The following is a 15,385-nucleotide window of genomic DNA, read 5'->3' on the forward strand; positions in this document are numbered from 1 at the left end:
AAAAAAAACTGTGTGCAAGTAAACCTAGATGATTGAAGAATCTGTGATGTTTTGAAGGGTGGTCACACCAAATATTGAATTGATATGGATTTTTCTTCTGTTAATTTACTTCTTGTTTTGTTAATTGATAAAAATAAACAATTAACACTTCTGTTTTAGAAAGCATTCTTAATTTTCAGCATTTTTTCACACCTGCCTAAAATTGAACTGTATATCTTTCTCTAGAGAGAGGTTTTTTTTCTTAATGGATAACAGGAAAGGGCAGAGGTTTTCTAAGGCGGGAGTCATTTTTTAGGCAAAAATTTTGTAATGGTAATATTTTCAGATATTGTGTACTAAATTTCTCAGAAAAGGGAGTAATGTGATTGCATGAATGCTAAATGTAAATATTTAGTGAGCTTTGTAATGGCTATATTTTATAATTATTACACATGATGTGTCTATAAATGTTGGGGTACATGCATTAATAAAAGAAGGGTGGTTTCGATGTATTGTATTATTATTATTATAAATTAACTTGTGTTGAGCGCTACCCAGAATTGGGGAACCTACCCCCTATTAGACTTTGTGATTAATGTGTAAACCAAGTAACTCCTAATAATCAACAATATATAAAAAAAATAATACATAAATTCATCAACATAACTTTCAGAAAAACTCTCAGTGATATTAAAACTTCATAATTGGGTTATAAATTTATCTATCATGCAAAGTGCCAAAGTGCTGTAGATTCAAATAAACTGCAGTTCATACTCCCCTTCAGTGTGCCCACTCACTCACCAGCTGCTGTGGACCTCCAGTGACAGGAGTCAAATTCGCTTTATAGATATCCTGGGTATGCTGGTCCTTGTTGTCCTCCTCACTGGCTTGGCTCCTCAGTGTTTAGGGAGGTAAAATACTCGTGCATATGTTTGGATAAAATGGCAAAAGAGATCCACGATAGCCTAATTCCATTTATTACTTAAAACCAACAGGTTAAAAATATATCCACTCACATTTGTATGAAGGTGTACAAGCATAGAAAACCCAAACCTGAAGTTCACACCGGCATGCGTCTCATTGGCCGGATATGCCACCACCCGCTGCCACCATATGAACCAGGAACCACAGTGATATATTGGCTCAAAGAGGAGGTGTATCACTCTATAAATGAGCATACCACACTACCCGAGGATAACCTTTGATATTGCCCTGTGGGAGGGGCAAAACGCATCAGCTGACCCTGGGTAGTGACGTTATATCCAGCCTTTGAGACGCACAAAGCATAGTTTTCTATGCTTGTATACCTTCAAACAAATGTGAGTGGATATGTTTTTAACCTGTTGATTTTAGGTAATAAATGGAATTACGCTATGTGGATCTCCTTTGCCTTTTTATTATTATTATTATTATACAGGATTTATATAGCGCCAACAGTTTGCGCAGTGCTTTACAATGTGAGGGAAGACAATACAGTTACAATACAATTCAATACAGGAGGAATTAGAGGGACCTGCTCGTTGGAGTTTACAATCTAGAAGGGAGGGTCAAGTGAAACAAAAGGCAATTCACACACATGCAGAAGTACTTTATCTTCCTAAACACTGAAGAGCCAAGCCAGTGAGGAGGACAACAAGGACCATCTTACCCAGGATACTTATAAAGCACATTTGACTCCTGTCACTGAGGTCCATAGCAGCTGGTGAGTGAATGGGCATACCGAAGGGGAGGACAAATTATACTTTTTTTTTTTTTTTAATCTACAGCACTTTTGCATGATGGATAACTTTATTCCACATTCATGAAGATTTATTATTTGAGACTTTTTATGAAGATTATTTTTATGCATTATTTATATATTGTTGATTATTAGGAGTTACTTGGTTTACACATTAATCACAAAGTCTAATAAGGGGTAGGTTTCCCCAATTCTTGGTAGCGTTCCACACAAGTTAATTTTATATTAAAGGCACAGCACTTTATTAGAGCGCCCATTACCAGCACATATTACCCATATATTACACACCATAAGTGCAGGAATACATATATTTCTTTGGTTTAATACTATAATTACGTCTTTATTTGATTGCACATTCTTATTGTTATGCTTGATAAAGTTATTTTTTTTTTTTTTTAGGACTTTGGCTAGGAATAGAGTGGGACAATCCTTTGAGAGGAAAACACGATGGCTCTCATGAGGGAAGAAGATATTTTACATGCAGGTAATTTCTAAGAGATTTGTGATTATGTACAGACAATTGAAACATAATGTGTTCCAATCTGATCATTTCCCATCTTTACATCAATTTACTAGATTTAAGTGGTTCTAAAGGCTGTAGGTTTTTGAAGCTATGGGGAAAAAAAAAATTTTCCCTCTTATGTTCATTGACGGACACAGCTGCTTCTTCTTTATCCATGACAAAACAGGGTTTTATAGCCCCACCTACAGGAGTAGGACACTAGGCATAACAAATACTTAGCACTTCTTATGGGAAGTCCTCCCTGGGCATAAAACCCCCCTCTCTGCTATAGGCCTCCAGTCATTCTTCAGAAGTATGGACGGAGGCCATATAGCTTTTATCGCTTTTTTTTTATGGATATGGCTCAATGAGAGGCTTGGCATTTCCTGTTTGATTTGGCAGTAGATTGTGCAGGCATATACGATTAAGAGTCAGGAGCCTCCCTTCACTGTTATTGAGCTCTCCATCAAGGTGGTTAGTACCTCCTGGGCGTTCCATCAGTAGGTGCCTGTTTCTCAAGTCTGTGAGGACCTTGTTGTCTGTGCACACTGTACTAACTGTAAAAAAAAAGAAAATTGCTGTGTTGTGTCCTCAGATGCTAGTTTTGTGATTAAGTGTAAGTTAATTATGACTGTAGCGTGGAAAAGCTCAGTGAATTTACAGTACATGAAGACATGATGTGAGAGTTGCATGTTCATGTGCATGAATGAGAATTGTGCTTGGACTATATTGCTCTGACCAGTGCTGTATCTTGGCCTAGGCCAACAAGGCCCAGGCCTAGGGCGGCACTTTGCAGGGGGGCAGCAAAAAAAGCTGCACCCTGCAAGGAAAAAAAAAACAGCCTTCTCCCAACTTCTGCACAAAAAGGGTCCCCACCGGCTTGCGCTACTCTTTTAGTATAGTGTCAGTCTTATGGGGCAAATTGGGCCAGAGGGCATGGTCCAGGAGGCAAATCAGTCTGGCAGCCCCATAAAGCGGTCACACTGCTACCTCCTGGTATTAGCATACTGGCTGTTGAGGACATTCAAACAGACCGCAGGCCCCTGACCACACTTAATACAACTGGCTGACAGCTGCCAATGCTAATAAGTGTGGCACTGCAGCCTAATGCTCCGCCTCCCCTCCCCCGCCCCCTGGTATGGCATCCACCATGTCAATAATATAATTTCATTTCTTTAAACATCCTTGTCCTCGAGCGAGCGTACTGAATTTCATAATATAAAATTAGGACTTTTAATTGTATATGATTGCAATATTATTTTGGAGCTGCTCACCTCATATGTCAATATGTCCCAATATGTCACGGGATTAGTAAGATTACTCCAATCTTATAAGATATTTGGACTTGTGTTTGCTGCATCAGATTGTGGTTTACAGATGACAGGGTGGGTCATAGACAGGAAGGGGTGTGGCCTTTACAGGAAGTGGTGGGTCATATTTAATCTAGGGAGTGCCCAAGTTTAGTCAGGCCTAGGGCAGCACAAAACCTAAATACACCACTGGCTCTGACTAAAGAAGTTAAATTATGGTGTAAGTAGCCTTATATTCAGTATGTGCAATATAAAATGCAGGACATTTATGTTAGATATTATTAGAACTTGTAGTACTGACTGATTAAAATTTTGAGATTTTTTTTGTAACTAGTCTAAAAACACCATCTTGTAGTTTGTAAACACACTGGATGGGGGATTGCATAGTTGGAGACCACATACATACAATACCTATGTCAGAAGTAACGGAAAGAGATGGCACCCATATATGTGCATAACATGGAAAATCTCAGCAGGTTTGCATCAAAATAGGATTTGGTGCATGCTCATATTTTGCAGTAATTCATCTGTAGTTGGACTACATTGCTAATGGATGAATGACTAAAGAAGATGAATTATATAGGATGTAGCTTTACACACTGTTGCATGGTACAACATGCTTTATGTCAGATTGCTACATTCTAGTTATCAATAATACATCTAGTCAGGGCTTGACAAATTTTCCTGAAATCTAGGAGCCAGCTAAAAAAAGTTAGGAGCCAGTTTTTTTTTTTTTTTAAACTAAAAACCAAGCTTTATTTAATAAAACGGATACTAAATTTACACATAAATACGACTAGAACCCCACTCTCCTCTAGCGCAATTGGATGAAAACAGACTGTCTGTCTCTTTCCATCCGATGCCATCTGATCTGATCCACGGGATGGATAGAAAATAGAACCACCATCCGTCTGCTTTTGGCGGACAGGATCAGATGGCGGCAGATTACTGCTCCATAGAGGAGAATGAAGGGCCTTCGGCTGTGGCATGGCGATGAGGAAAAAAAAAAAAAAAAAAAAAAGATTATATATATATATATTTTTTTTTAATAATAATAATTGGAAAAAAAAATTTTTTTTTTAATTTTTTTTAATAATTAAAAAAAAAAGAAAAAAATATTATTTAGTTTTTACATTTAAAAAATAAATTAAATTAATAATAAATAACCACACTCCCTGTCAAAGGTAACTAACTGGACAGGGAGATGGTAATGCATTGTGAACAAACAGGCAGTAGAAACAGTAATTACAACAGTCATTACTCCCGGCCACCACAAGAGGGCGCCAGTTCCCCATTGGAAGCCTCTTATCTCAAGTAGGCCGAAAAGCCGGGGCCTCAATTTTCAGACGGCCCGGAAGTCCGTGCACTCCGTGCACGGAAGTCCGTGCAAAAATGACAGGACACCTTCTGCAGGGCACCCCAGGCGCCAGGTCGCTAATTCTAGTCGCAAATGCGACCTGGCGCCCGGGTTTTGTCGAGGCCTGCATCTAGTCATTGCTAAAGGGCAACTTAAAAAAATAGTGAAACAGGCTTACACAGCAAGGTGTTTATAACAGGAAGTTGAAAATTTGTATTCATTACCTGTGAGAAAGTTCCAACTGAAACGGGATGGGTTAGGGGGTGGAAGAGCATCGCCTCAGACCTCCTGTTGAGGTGAAAATGAGAATACCTGAATAATTGGCTATCATTGAAAGATCAAAGAGTAAGCTGCGGCCTAAATGTTGACCTAGATTGGCCTGCACTGTGACAACACCATCTGCTGGAGGTTATCGAGGATAGCGGCATAATTCCTGATATTTACTGATTGTACTAAGGACTATCTTGCTGACACCCTTGCCTTAATGAGCAGAACTTTGGGGGCGAGGCTAGGTTGGATGGTCTCTAGGAAAGACTGTCACATCTGCTATTTTTACTTGAGGCATTTGCCCTGTCTTACCACCCTTCTGCGCATGCTCTTGTATCGGCACTGTAGGGGGAATGTCAGGAATCAGGCTGGAGGCTGAGGTGATGAGAAGGCTCCCCTTGAAGGCTCCCCTTGAGTGCAGAGTACCCCTGGAGATGAAAGAGGGTGCTATGCCCAAAGGTGCACGGGTTGCCTGCAGGTGAAGCTGCTTGAAGAATCAGATCCACAGTGGAGAAGGTAATCACAACCAATGGATGACTGGAAATGCAGGCAGGTTAATCCAAAGCAAGGTCAGTAGTCAGGCCGAGGGTCAAACACTGGAGGTCATCCAGGAGCAGAGGCAGGTAGAGTAGTCGGGATCAAGCCAGGTTCAAACATGGGAAGGCAATCAGAAATAGGCAGGAGCAAGTCCGTAAAGCAAGCCGGGTTCAGAGCCAGGAGAGAAGCCAGAGCAGGTCAGGGATAGCCGGGTCGGTAACAAGTAATCAAGCTGAAGTTCAAGGCACAGGGAACACAGGATACTAGCTAAAGATAATCCAGCAATGAGTGACAGCCAGTGCTGACTTTATATAGGCCAGTGGATGCTGGTAATTAGGACGTACCACGGTGTACGCCAATTCGCCGTCGCGTACCTTTCGGTAATGCACATGCACACGTTAGCGTGGCCATTTTTGGCATTGGCGTATCTGCCAGTTCTTCTCGAACCTCTTCCCTGACAGTGACCCCCCCCCCCCCCGAGGGGCAGCCTCCACATACCCAAGCGTGCCTGTTTCTCTGGAAATCTGCTGAAGAACTCCTGAAGAAGTTAAGGGGCATGCACATTACTCGCTGGTTCCCCTAAGTTTTCCTCAGGTTGGAACCCCTTCCATTTGATGAGGTATTGCAATTGTCTCCCTCTCCTTCAACCACCCATGATGGCTTTCACTTCAAATTCAGTGTCCCCTCCCTACTGTAAGTCTCTTCCTGATGACGCAATCCGCGAAATGCATTGTGGTCTAAGCATCGCCCGGGTAATCTGAATCCTCTGACTTTACTTCCTCATCAGCGGTGGAACGCATGCCGAACGCTGCCACGCTACCAGGTTATCAGAGGGAGCAATACTCTGCACTGCTGGAGGTTCATACTTGGCAACTTTGGCATTTCTTCCTGTGCCAGGTGGGCACTTTATATGTAAGCACCCATTTTATTTTTTGCTCCCCGATTTTAAATAAAGCAGGATTACACTATTTGTGGCTCCTTGTGTTTCCCATATGTGAATGAGTGATCCAGGGGACCATCTCAGGAGGAGAGAGGAGGAGTGAAGTGTCCTTCCCATGGATTTGGAGGTTGATTGAGCCTTATAGGTCTGTGTGACCTGCCCATTTCTGGCGAGCACATATATAGATCACTGCTCACGAGGTGGATTATGGACACTTGGAATCACCGCATTGCACCCATTATTTGCAATATTATATTATTATTTTATCATCTAGTCACATATTTCAGTCACATTATTGGTTCCTTAATTAGGAAAACCTGAGCACTGAATTTATTGTGGTGAGCTTTATATCACATACTGTATATTTGTGCACTCCACCGTGAATTATTTTATCCAAAGCACTATATGAGCACAATTTAAAAGCACCAATTGTTTATTATTGTTACACTTGTACCAGCCCCTACTTTCATTTTGTTTATTTAGTTAAAGTGTTTGTACACATTTAAAGTGGCAGCAGGTCTATTTTTAGTGTACGCCTTACTCAAAAACCAGGCACCTTCACATTATCACTCAAAGAAAATATGGAGCTGTGTCCTGTCAATGAACATCAGAGAACATATTTTACAATAAGACAGAAATCGAGTTTTAGCAAGCGCAAAATAAATTCCCTCTGCTTTTTCTTTATATTAGACTTCTTCTCCAAAGCCCATTTGATGGCATCTATTCCATCGTTTTGATTAATACTACTTGTATATAAAGCATTAACATCTTTCGTGCATAATAAACTATTTTAAGAGCAAGATTTGGACTCCAAAATCTTTTATCAATTTCCCACCATCTTTTAAAAAACTTCATTCTTTATTACAAGAGATTGCTCTCAATAGCGACCCTGATCGCGGTGCCACATCCCAAAAGTATGCAAATGCGGGGGGTTCCCCTATGGTGGGACTTTTCAGGCACTCTAGTAAATATACAATAATGTAGTATAATACAAAATTAATTTTATTGAAAAAATATATTCATACATTTAAAAGCATGGCAAGCAATTATGAAAATACAAAGGTTGCAGACAACGTGAGTACTGTAGAAGCAGGGACCCAACGCGTTTCGAAGTGTAATACTTCTTCCTCAGGGGTACTCTTTAGCTTACAGTATCTCTCTATAATGATATATTTAAATATATTTAAATAATTAGTTAATCAAATCACACATATATGCATATAGCAAAAAAATATATATAAATGTTAAAACAGAGAGACCATACTAATGTATTATAGCACTTACATTAACTGCGTTTGTATGACAAATATCTTGCTTGCACAATAATAAAAGCAACCAAACTGTGGAGGTCCATGTGAGAGGTTCAAATTACATAGTTACATAGTTAGTGAGGTTGAAAAAAGACATCAGTCCATCCAGTTCAACCTATGATGTGTGTGTGTGTTTGCTTTTAACCGTACATTGTATACCCCTTGTATGTTGTGGTCTTTAAGGTGTCCATCTAATAGTTTTTTGAAACTATCAATGCTCCCTGCTGATACGACTGCTTGTGGAAGAGAATTCCACATCCTTACCGCTCTTACAGTGAAGAACCCCTTACGCACTTTAAGGTTAAACCACCTTTCCTCAAGTTTTAGTGAGTGGCCACGTGTCTTATTGTATCTCCTCTCTCTGAATAGTTTGTTCCTTATGCTAGGGTCGCCAGTACAGTATTTGTACATTGATATCATATCCCCCCTCAATCGTCTCTTCTCCAGAGAGAATAGGTTCAGTGCTTGTAGTCTTTCCTCATAGCTGATGTCCTCCATTCCCCTAATTATTTTTGTTGCCCTTCTCTGGACTTTCTCCAGTTCCAGCACATCCTTCCTGAGGACCGGTGCCCAGAACTGGACAGCATACTCCAGATGTGGCCGGACCAGAGTCTTGTAGAGTGGAAGAATAATCTCTTTATTTCTCGAGTGAATCCCCTTTTTTATACAACCCAGTATTCTGTTGGCTTTGCTTGCGGCGGCTTGGCATTGCATGCCACTGCCAAGCCTGTTGTCTACCAGTACCCCCAGGTCCCTTTCCATCCTAGACTCACCCAGAGGTTCCCCCCCTAGTGAGTAGCTTGCTTTCTGGTTTCTGGCCCCCAAGTGCATTACTTTACATTTTTCAACATTAAATCTCATCTGCCATGTAGTTGCCCACCCCGTTATTTTGTTCAGGTCCGCTTGCAAGGTTTCCACATCCTGCATAGAAGATATTGGCAAGCCTAATTTAGTATCATCTGCAAATACTGAGATTGTACTAGATATCCCCTCCTCTAGATCATTTATGAATAAATTAAACAGGATTGGTCCCAGGACAGAACCCTGGGGGACCCCACTTTCCACACCCGCCCAATCCGATTACTCCCCATTAATCACCATCCTCTGTACTCTCTCCTGGAGCCAGTTCTCTATCCAGGTACTCACCTTATGGTCCATACCTACCTTCCTTAGTTTGTACAGTAAGCGTTTGTGGGGAACGGTGTCAAAGGCCTTTGCAGAGTCCAGATACACCACATCTACAGGCTTACCTTTATCTAGGTGGCAGCTCACTTCATCGTAGAAGGTTAATAGATTGGTTTGGCACGAACGATTTTTCATGAATCCATGCTGATTACTACTTATAATACCGTTTTCAATACTAAAGTCTTGTATGTGGTCCCTTATCATCCCCTCCAAAATTTTGCAGACTACTGATGTTAGGCTGACCGGCCTATAGTTACCCGGGATATATGTCGGCCCCTTTTTAAATATTGGCACCACGTTGGCTTTTTTCCAATCAGCTGGCACCATACCCGTCTGTAAACTATCCTTAAAGATCAAGAATAATGGTCTGGCAATCACCTGGCTGAGCTCATTAAGAACCCTCGGGTGCAAGCCATCCGGTCCCGGGGATTTATTTATGTTAAGTTTCTCTAGTTTAGCTCTAAGTCTATCCTCTGTTAGCCATGGCGGCACTTCCTGAGGTGTATTATTTAGTTCGGCCTTACAAGCAAGGTTCGTGTAGCCCTCTGATTCCTTTGTGAAGACTGAAGAAAATAAATTATTTAACACTTCCGCCTTTTCTTTGTCCTCTGTGGCCATTTTTCCTTTATCATCTTTTATGGGGCCAATGTGCTCTGGCCTCGCTTTCCTACTGTTTATATACTTAAAGAACTTCTTGGGGTTCTTTTTACTCTCCTCCGCTATATGTCTCTCGTGTTCTATTTTAGCCGCCCTGATTTCGTCTTTACATTTCTTATTACACTCTTTGTAGTGCTTAAATGCTGCCAATGACTCCTCAGTCTTGTATTTTTTGAAGGCCTTTTCTTTAGCTCTAATATACATTTTTATGTTGGAGTTTAGCCACCCAGGGTTTAGTTTTGCTCTTTTAAATTTATTTCCCTGTGGAATGCACTGGCCCACCCCCTTGTTAAGTATGCTCTTGAAGCACTCCCATTTTTCCTCCGTGTTCTTTGTTCCCAGGGTTCTATCCCATTTGATATTTTCTAGCAGCAAGCGCAGTTTAGGGAAATTGGCTCTTTTCAAATTCAGTGTCCTTATATTACCCTTGTGTTTCCTATTACTGTAATTAATACTGAAACCAATTGACCTATGGTCACTGTTCCCTAAGTTGTCCCGTATTTCTATATCCGTGAGCAGGTCTGTATTGTTGGTAATCAGTAGGTCAAGTACCGCATTGTTTCTTGTCGGTGCATTCACCATCTGACCCATGAAATTGTCCTGCAAAACATTTAGGAACTGCCGAGCCTTGGCTGAATGCGCGGTTCCTTCTGCCCAGTCTATATCAGGATAATTAAAGTCCCCCATTATAATGACATTTCCCATCCTTGCTGCCAATCCTATCTGTAACATGAGGTCCGCCTCACCCTCCTCCCTCTGGTTGGGGGGCCTATAGCATACGCCCAATATTACCTTCCCCACCGTGCCTTTCCTTTGAAGCTCTACCCATAGGGATTCTGCCTCGTCCATAGCTCCATTATTAATATCATCCCTCATATTTACCTGTATACTGTTCTTAATATACAAACATACCCCTCCCCCTTTTTTACCTTCTCTATCCCTGCGATAAAGGGAATACCCCTGAATGGTCGCCGTCCAGTCATGAGAGCTGTCAAATCAAGTCTCAGTTATCCCCACAAAATCTAAGTCCTCCTCAAACATCAGCAGCTCCAGCTCTCCCATCTTGTTGGCCAGGCTTCTGGCATTGGTATACAAGCCTCGTAATTTTGATCGGTTACATTTATCCTCATTTGATGTTTTTAGCCTGCTCTCTTGATATTTCCCAGTACCCACCCTGGGTTTAGGAGCTCCGAACACCCTACCGCTAATGCCCCCATTTCTGCCCTCTGAAACTTGCTTTCCACTGGCTAATTCTACATCTGTACCCCCCCCCATTCCCTAGTTTAAAAGCCCCTCTAACTTTTTGGCCATCCTCTCACCCAGTACGGCTGCACCCACCCCATTTAGGTGCAATCCGTCCCTACCAAAGAGCCGGTGACCGACTGAGAAGTCGGCCCAGTTCTCCAGGAACCCGAAACCCTCCTTACTACACCAGCTCCTCAGCCACTCGTTAACTTCCCTAATCTCCCGCTGCCTCTCTGGTGTGGCTCGAGGTACAGGTAGTATTTCAGAAAATTCTACCTTGGAGGTCCTAGTCCTCAACTTAGCGCCTAAGTCCCTGAAATCGTTTAGGACTCTCCATCTTCCTCTGCCTATGTCATTGGTACCCACGTGTACCATGACAGCTGGGTCTTCCCCAGCCCCACCCAATAATCTGTTCACCCGATCCGCGATGTGCCGAACCCGATCGCCCGGCAAACAACAGACTGTTCGGCGCACACGGTCTTTGTCACAGATTACACTATCTGTCCTTCTAATAATTGAGTCCCCTACCACCAGCACCTGTCTTTCCTTTCCCTTTCTCCCGGCCTCACTGGAGGAGTTCTTCCCCTGGCAGCTAGGGGCGTCATTCTGCTCCAGCAATGCTGGTCCCTGACTGGTTTCCCCAACATCACACAACGGGGCGTATCTATTGGGGTGCTCCAGCCCAGGATCAGCCTCCTTGCCTTGTCCCCTTCTACCCCTCCTTACTGTCACCCCTCTACTCTGCTCTGATGCCTGCACCTCCAATACTCCGCCCACCTCTGTGCAGGCCCCTGTCTGCACCTGACTGGTACGATCCTGGCTCTCCTCCGGTATGGACATTCGTCTCAGTGTTGCCAGCTGCTTCCCTAGATTCAGGACCTGAGCTTCCAGGGAAGCAACGTGCTTACATTTTGCGCATTTGTATTCGCCCTCGATCACATGTCTGAGGAACGCATACATATCACAAGATGTACACCGAGTCGCATCTCCACACCCGCCGGGCATTGTACCTACTTATCTAATCTAATGGGGACTGAGTCGCACAGCCCGGTCAGACGCACCACCCTGAGTCGCACAGCCCGGTCAGACGCACAACACTGAGTCGCACAGCCCGGTCAGACGCACAACACTAAGTCGCACAGCCCGGTCAGACGCACAACACTCAGTCGCAGAGCCCGGTCAGACGCACAACACTAAGTCACACAGCCCGGTCAGACGCACAACACTCAGTCGCACATCCCGGTCAGACGCACAACACTAGTCGCACAGCCCGGTCAGACGCACAACGCTAAGTCGCACAGCCCGGTCAGACGCACAACACTGAGTCGCACAGCCTGGTCAGACGCACAACACTGAGTCGCACAGCCCAGTCAGACGCACCCACTCAGTCGCACAGCCCGGTCAGACGCACAACACTGAGTCGCACAGCCCGGTCAGACGCACACACTCAGTCGCACAGCCTGGTCAGACGCACAACACTAAGTCGCACAGCCCGGTCAGACGCACAACCCTGAGTCGCACAGCCCGGTCAGACGCACCACCCTGAGTCGCACAGCCCGGTCAGACGCACAACACTGAGTCGCACAGCCCGGTCAGACGCACAACACTGAGTCGCACAGCCCGGTCAGACGCACAACACTCAGTCGCACAGCCCGGTCAGACGCACAACACTGAGTCGCACAGCCCGGTCAGACGCACAACACTGAGTCGCACAGCCCGGTCAGACGCACACACTGAGTCGCACAGCCCGGTCAGATGCACAACACTCAGTCGCAGCCCGGTCAGAAGCACCCACTCACAGTACACTCAGGTAGCACTAGGTACTCACAGATACTCAGGTACTACACTACCCCCTCAGTCACTGTTCAATCTAAGTCACCAGTCTTACTTACACCGTGTGTTGCCCTTTAAGCCTGTCACTAGCAGTTCCTGACGGTGAGTCAGTCAGTCTCCTCACAGCACCCCGCCTCCCTCGGTCAATCCCTGTCAGCTAGTCTCCTCTGCTCCTCTCTGTGGGGAGGGGGGGGTTCCCGCACGCCGCCCGCAACAAGGGGGGGGTCTTAGCACCGGACGCCGCCGCCGCACAAGGGAGGGGGGGGGGGTTATCGGTCCGCTCTCCGCCCGCTTCCTTACAGGGGGGAGGGGGGTTCTAGCCCGGACGCCGCCGCCGCTCTTCTGAGGGGTGGGGGGGTACTCAGTCCTTTAGTCCTCATCTGCCGCAGCTCAGATGATCCTCCCCTTCAGTTACCAGACCCCTCGGTTCCCGGAGATCTCCCGCACCGGCTCCCCCGCAGCACCTTCACCTCCTCCTCTCTCTGCACACACGCTCGCACACACACAGTCCTGCTTCCTGCTTCCGGTTTCAGCAATCTCCTTCCTGCTGGTATAGATGATTGTAATAGCTCAATAATTCAGCCCAAGTGTGGAAAGACTCCCAGCAAAGCTCATTGGGTAGCTGAAGTCAAAATAAGGTAGCCCTGATATGTAAAAAATCAACAGGAACATATGTAAAACTAATGTGGAAAAAAGGGGGAGAGGAAAAAAAAAGTAAGAAAAAGGAGGGAATAAAGAAAGCAGAAAAGAAAGGGAAGGGGGATAGGGGGGGGGGGTTGGGAGGGAAAAGGGAAAGAGGAGGGGAAAAGGAAAGGAAGGAAAAAAAGAGGGGGGGGGGGGGAGAAAAAGAGAGAAAGGAGGGGGGGGGAAAGGGGGAAGAGAGGGAAAGAAAAAATATGAGAGAAATAAAAAATATTAATAAAAATAAAAATAATTAGGTAAATAATATAAAATAAAAGATAAAAAAAAGAATATATAATAAATAATAATGAATTAAATATAAAAAAAATAATGAAAAATGAAAGGGAGAAAAAAAGAAAACAAGGAATAAAAAGAAATGAGAAGGGACAAATACTTAGGAATAAATCTTCTTGTGCAGTGATAAAACAAGGTGTAGAAATAAAAGAAATCTTTGTAGAGTATATACCTTGGACTGAGATATGATCACAGCTCACAAAGATCAGTGAGCTAATGGTCAGACAATCTGAGTATTTAAATGTTTATCTAAATGTGGCAAATTGAGAACAGCTGATCCCTAGTTTGTTAGCTGACAAGATGTGTCAGCAGGGCTCCAATAGGGCCTCCTGAAGCGCCAGCTTCCGCGATCCACCGACACGGAAGCTCTCACTGCTGTGCGTATCACAGCGGTGAGAGGGAATGGAGCATGCACACATTGTCGGAAAAACCGTGGCAGATGACAGATGCTCAACAAGGGCAATCGTTATGAGAACAATGCCCTTTCCGTGCCGGGCTAGTCAAATGGGGAAACGCTGGGAGACATAATACCACCAGGCTGTGAAAGGGGGCATAAAGATATATATATGTATATAGAGTACATGATATATAATGTTGGCACAAAGGCAGACTTGTAGGAAAAAAGAAGAACGAAAACCATATATATATTTAATTATATTTGCATACTGGTAATATATGAAAATTAAAGGAAACCATCACATAGAACATGGGTGTCCAACCTTTTGGCTTTTCTGGGCCACATTGAGTGTAGAAAAATATTCTTGGGCCGCATATAAAATATATATACTATAGTTAAGGTATATAAGTAATAAAATGCCGCTGCACCCTTCCCGCACTAATTTAACACAACTAGAGAGGATGATCAAATGAAATGGAATCAGTATACAGAGGTTTACTTCTTCTGAGAGATATTAAAGGAACGCTCTAATCACCATCACCACTTTAGTGATTTGAAGTGGTCATGGTGGTAGGAGTCAGAAACACTGCACATGCTCGCCTCGCCCCCCCCCCCTCCCCTCCGAGGCAGCCTCTGCCTACCGTTAGTTGGAAGCCGCTGTGGCCGCGCCCCCGACCCGACTTCCTTCCTCCCCAGCAAAAAAAAAAAATTGTCAGGGGGCAGTGGGGCGCATTGCCTGGGGTTCCGGGCCGCATGTTGGACATGCCTATCATAGAGAGACCATAGTCAGGCGATACAGCAATGCAGAGTGGGCAATATAGAAATCGCAGTAACAAAAAATAGTATATGTCCATTTACACAGAACAATAATAGTAAATGGTTTACAAATGGGTATACCATGATTTTACATACATGATCATGGATAATAACGATGTCATGGATATCCAATAACAGACCTTTAATCTCTTACAGTAAGAAACCATGATAACAAATCGGAGCATGATAACTAGATAGCATTGGAGGGAAAGACCATTGATGGTTGGAGGTGGGGGGTAGGAGGACAGGAGAAAAGATAATATGCATTTAAATATTCATAAATATATCCACATATACAATAAGATATAAATAAATCAACCATTGAAATAATAAATAC

General features: G+C 43.7%; 1 protein-coding gene across 2 annotated transcripts in view; it reads left to right on the top strand.

Annotated features, from left to right (window-relative positions):
• Positions 1 to 15,385, top strand: part of TBCE (tubulin folding cofactor E) — a 750,803-nt gene that overhangs the window by 177,349 nt on the left and 558,069 nt on the right. For both annotated transcript variants that reach the window (XM_082250252.1, XM_082250253.1), the window contains exon 3: positions 2,117 to 2,201. In XM_082250252.1, the coding sequence (XP_082106378.1) occupies positions 2,117 to 2,201 (85 nt within the window). The remainder of the gene's footprint in view (positions 1 to 2,116; positions 2,202 to 15,385) is intronic.

This window comes from Pelophylax lessonae, assembly GCF_965119305.1.
Source record: "Pelophylax lessonae genome assembly, chromosome: 3".
NCBI classification, from domain to species: Eukaryota; Metazoa; Chordata; class Amphibia; order Anura; family Ranidae; genus Pelophylax; species Pelophylax lessonae.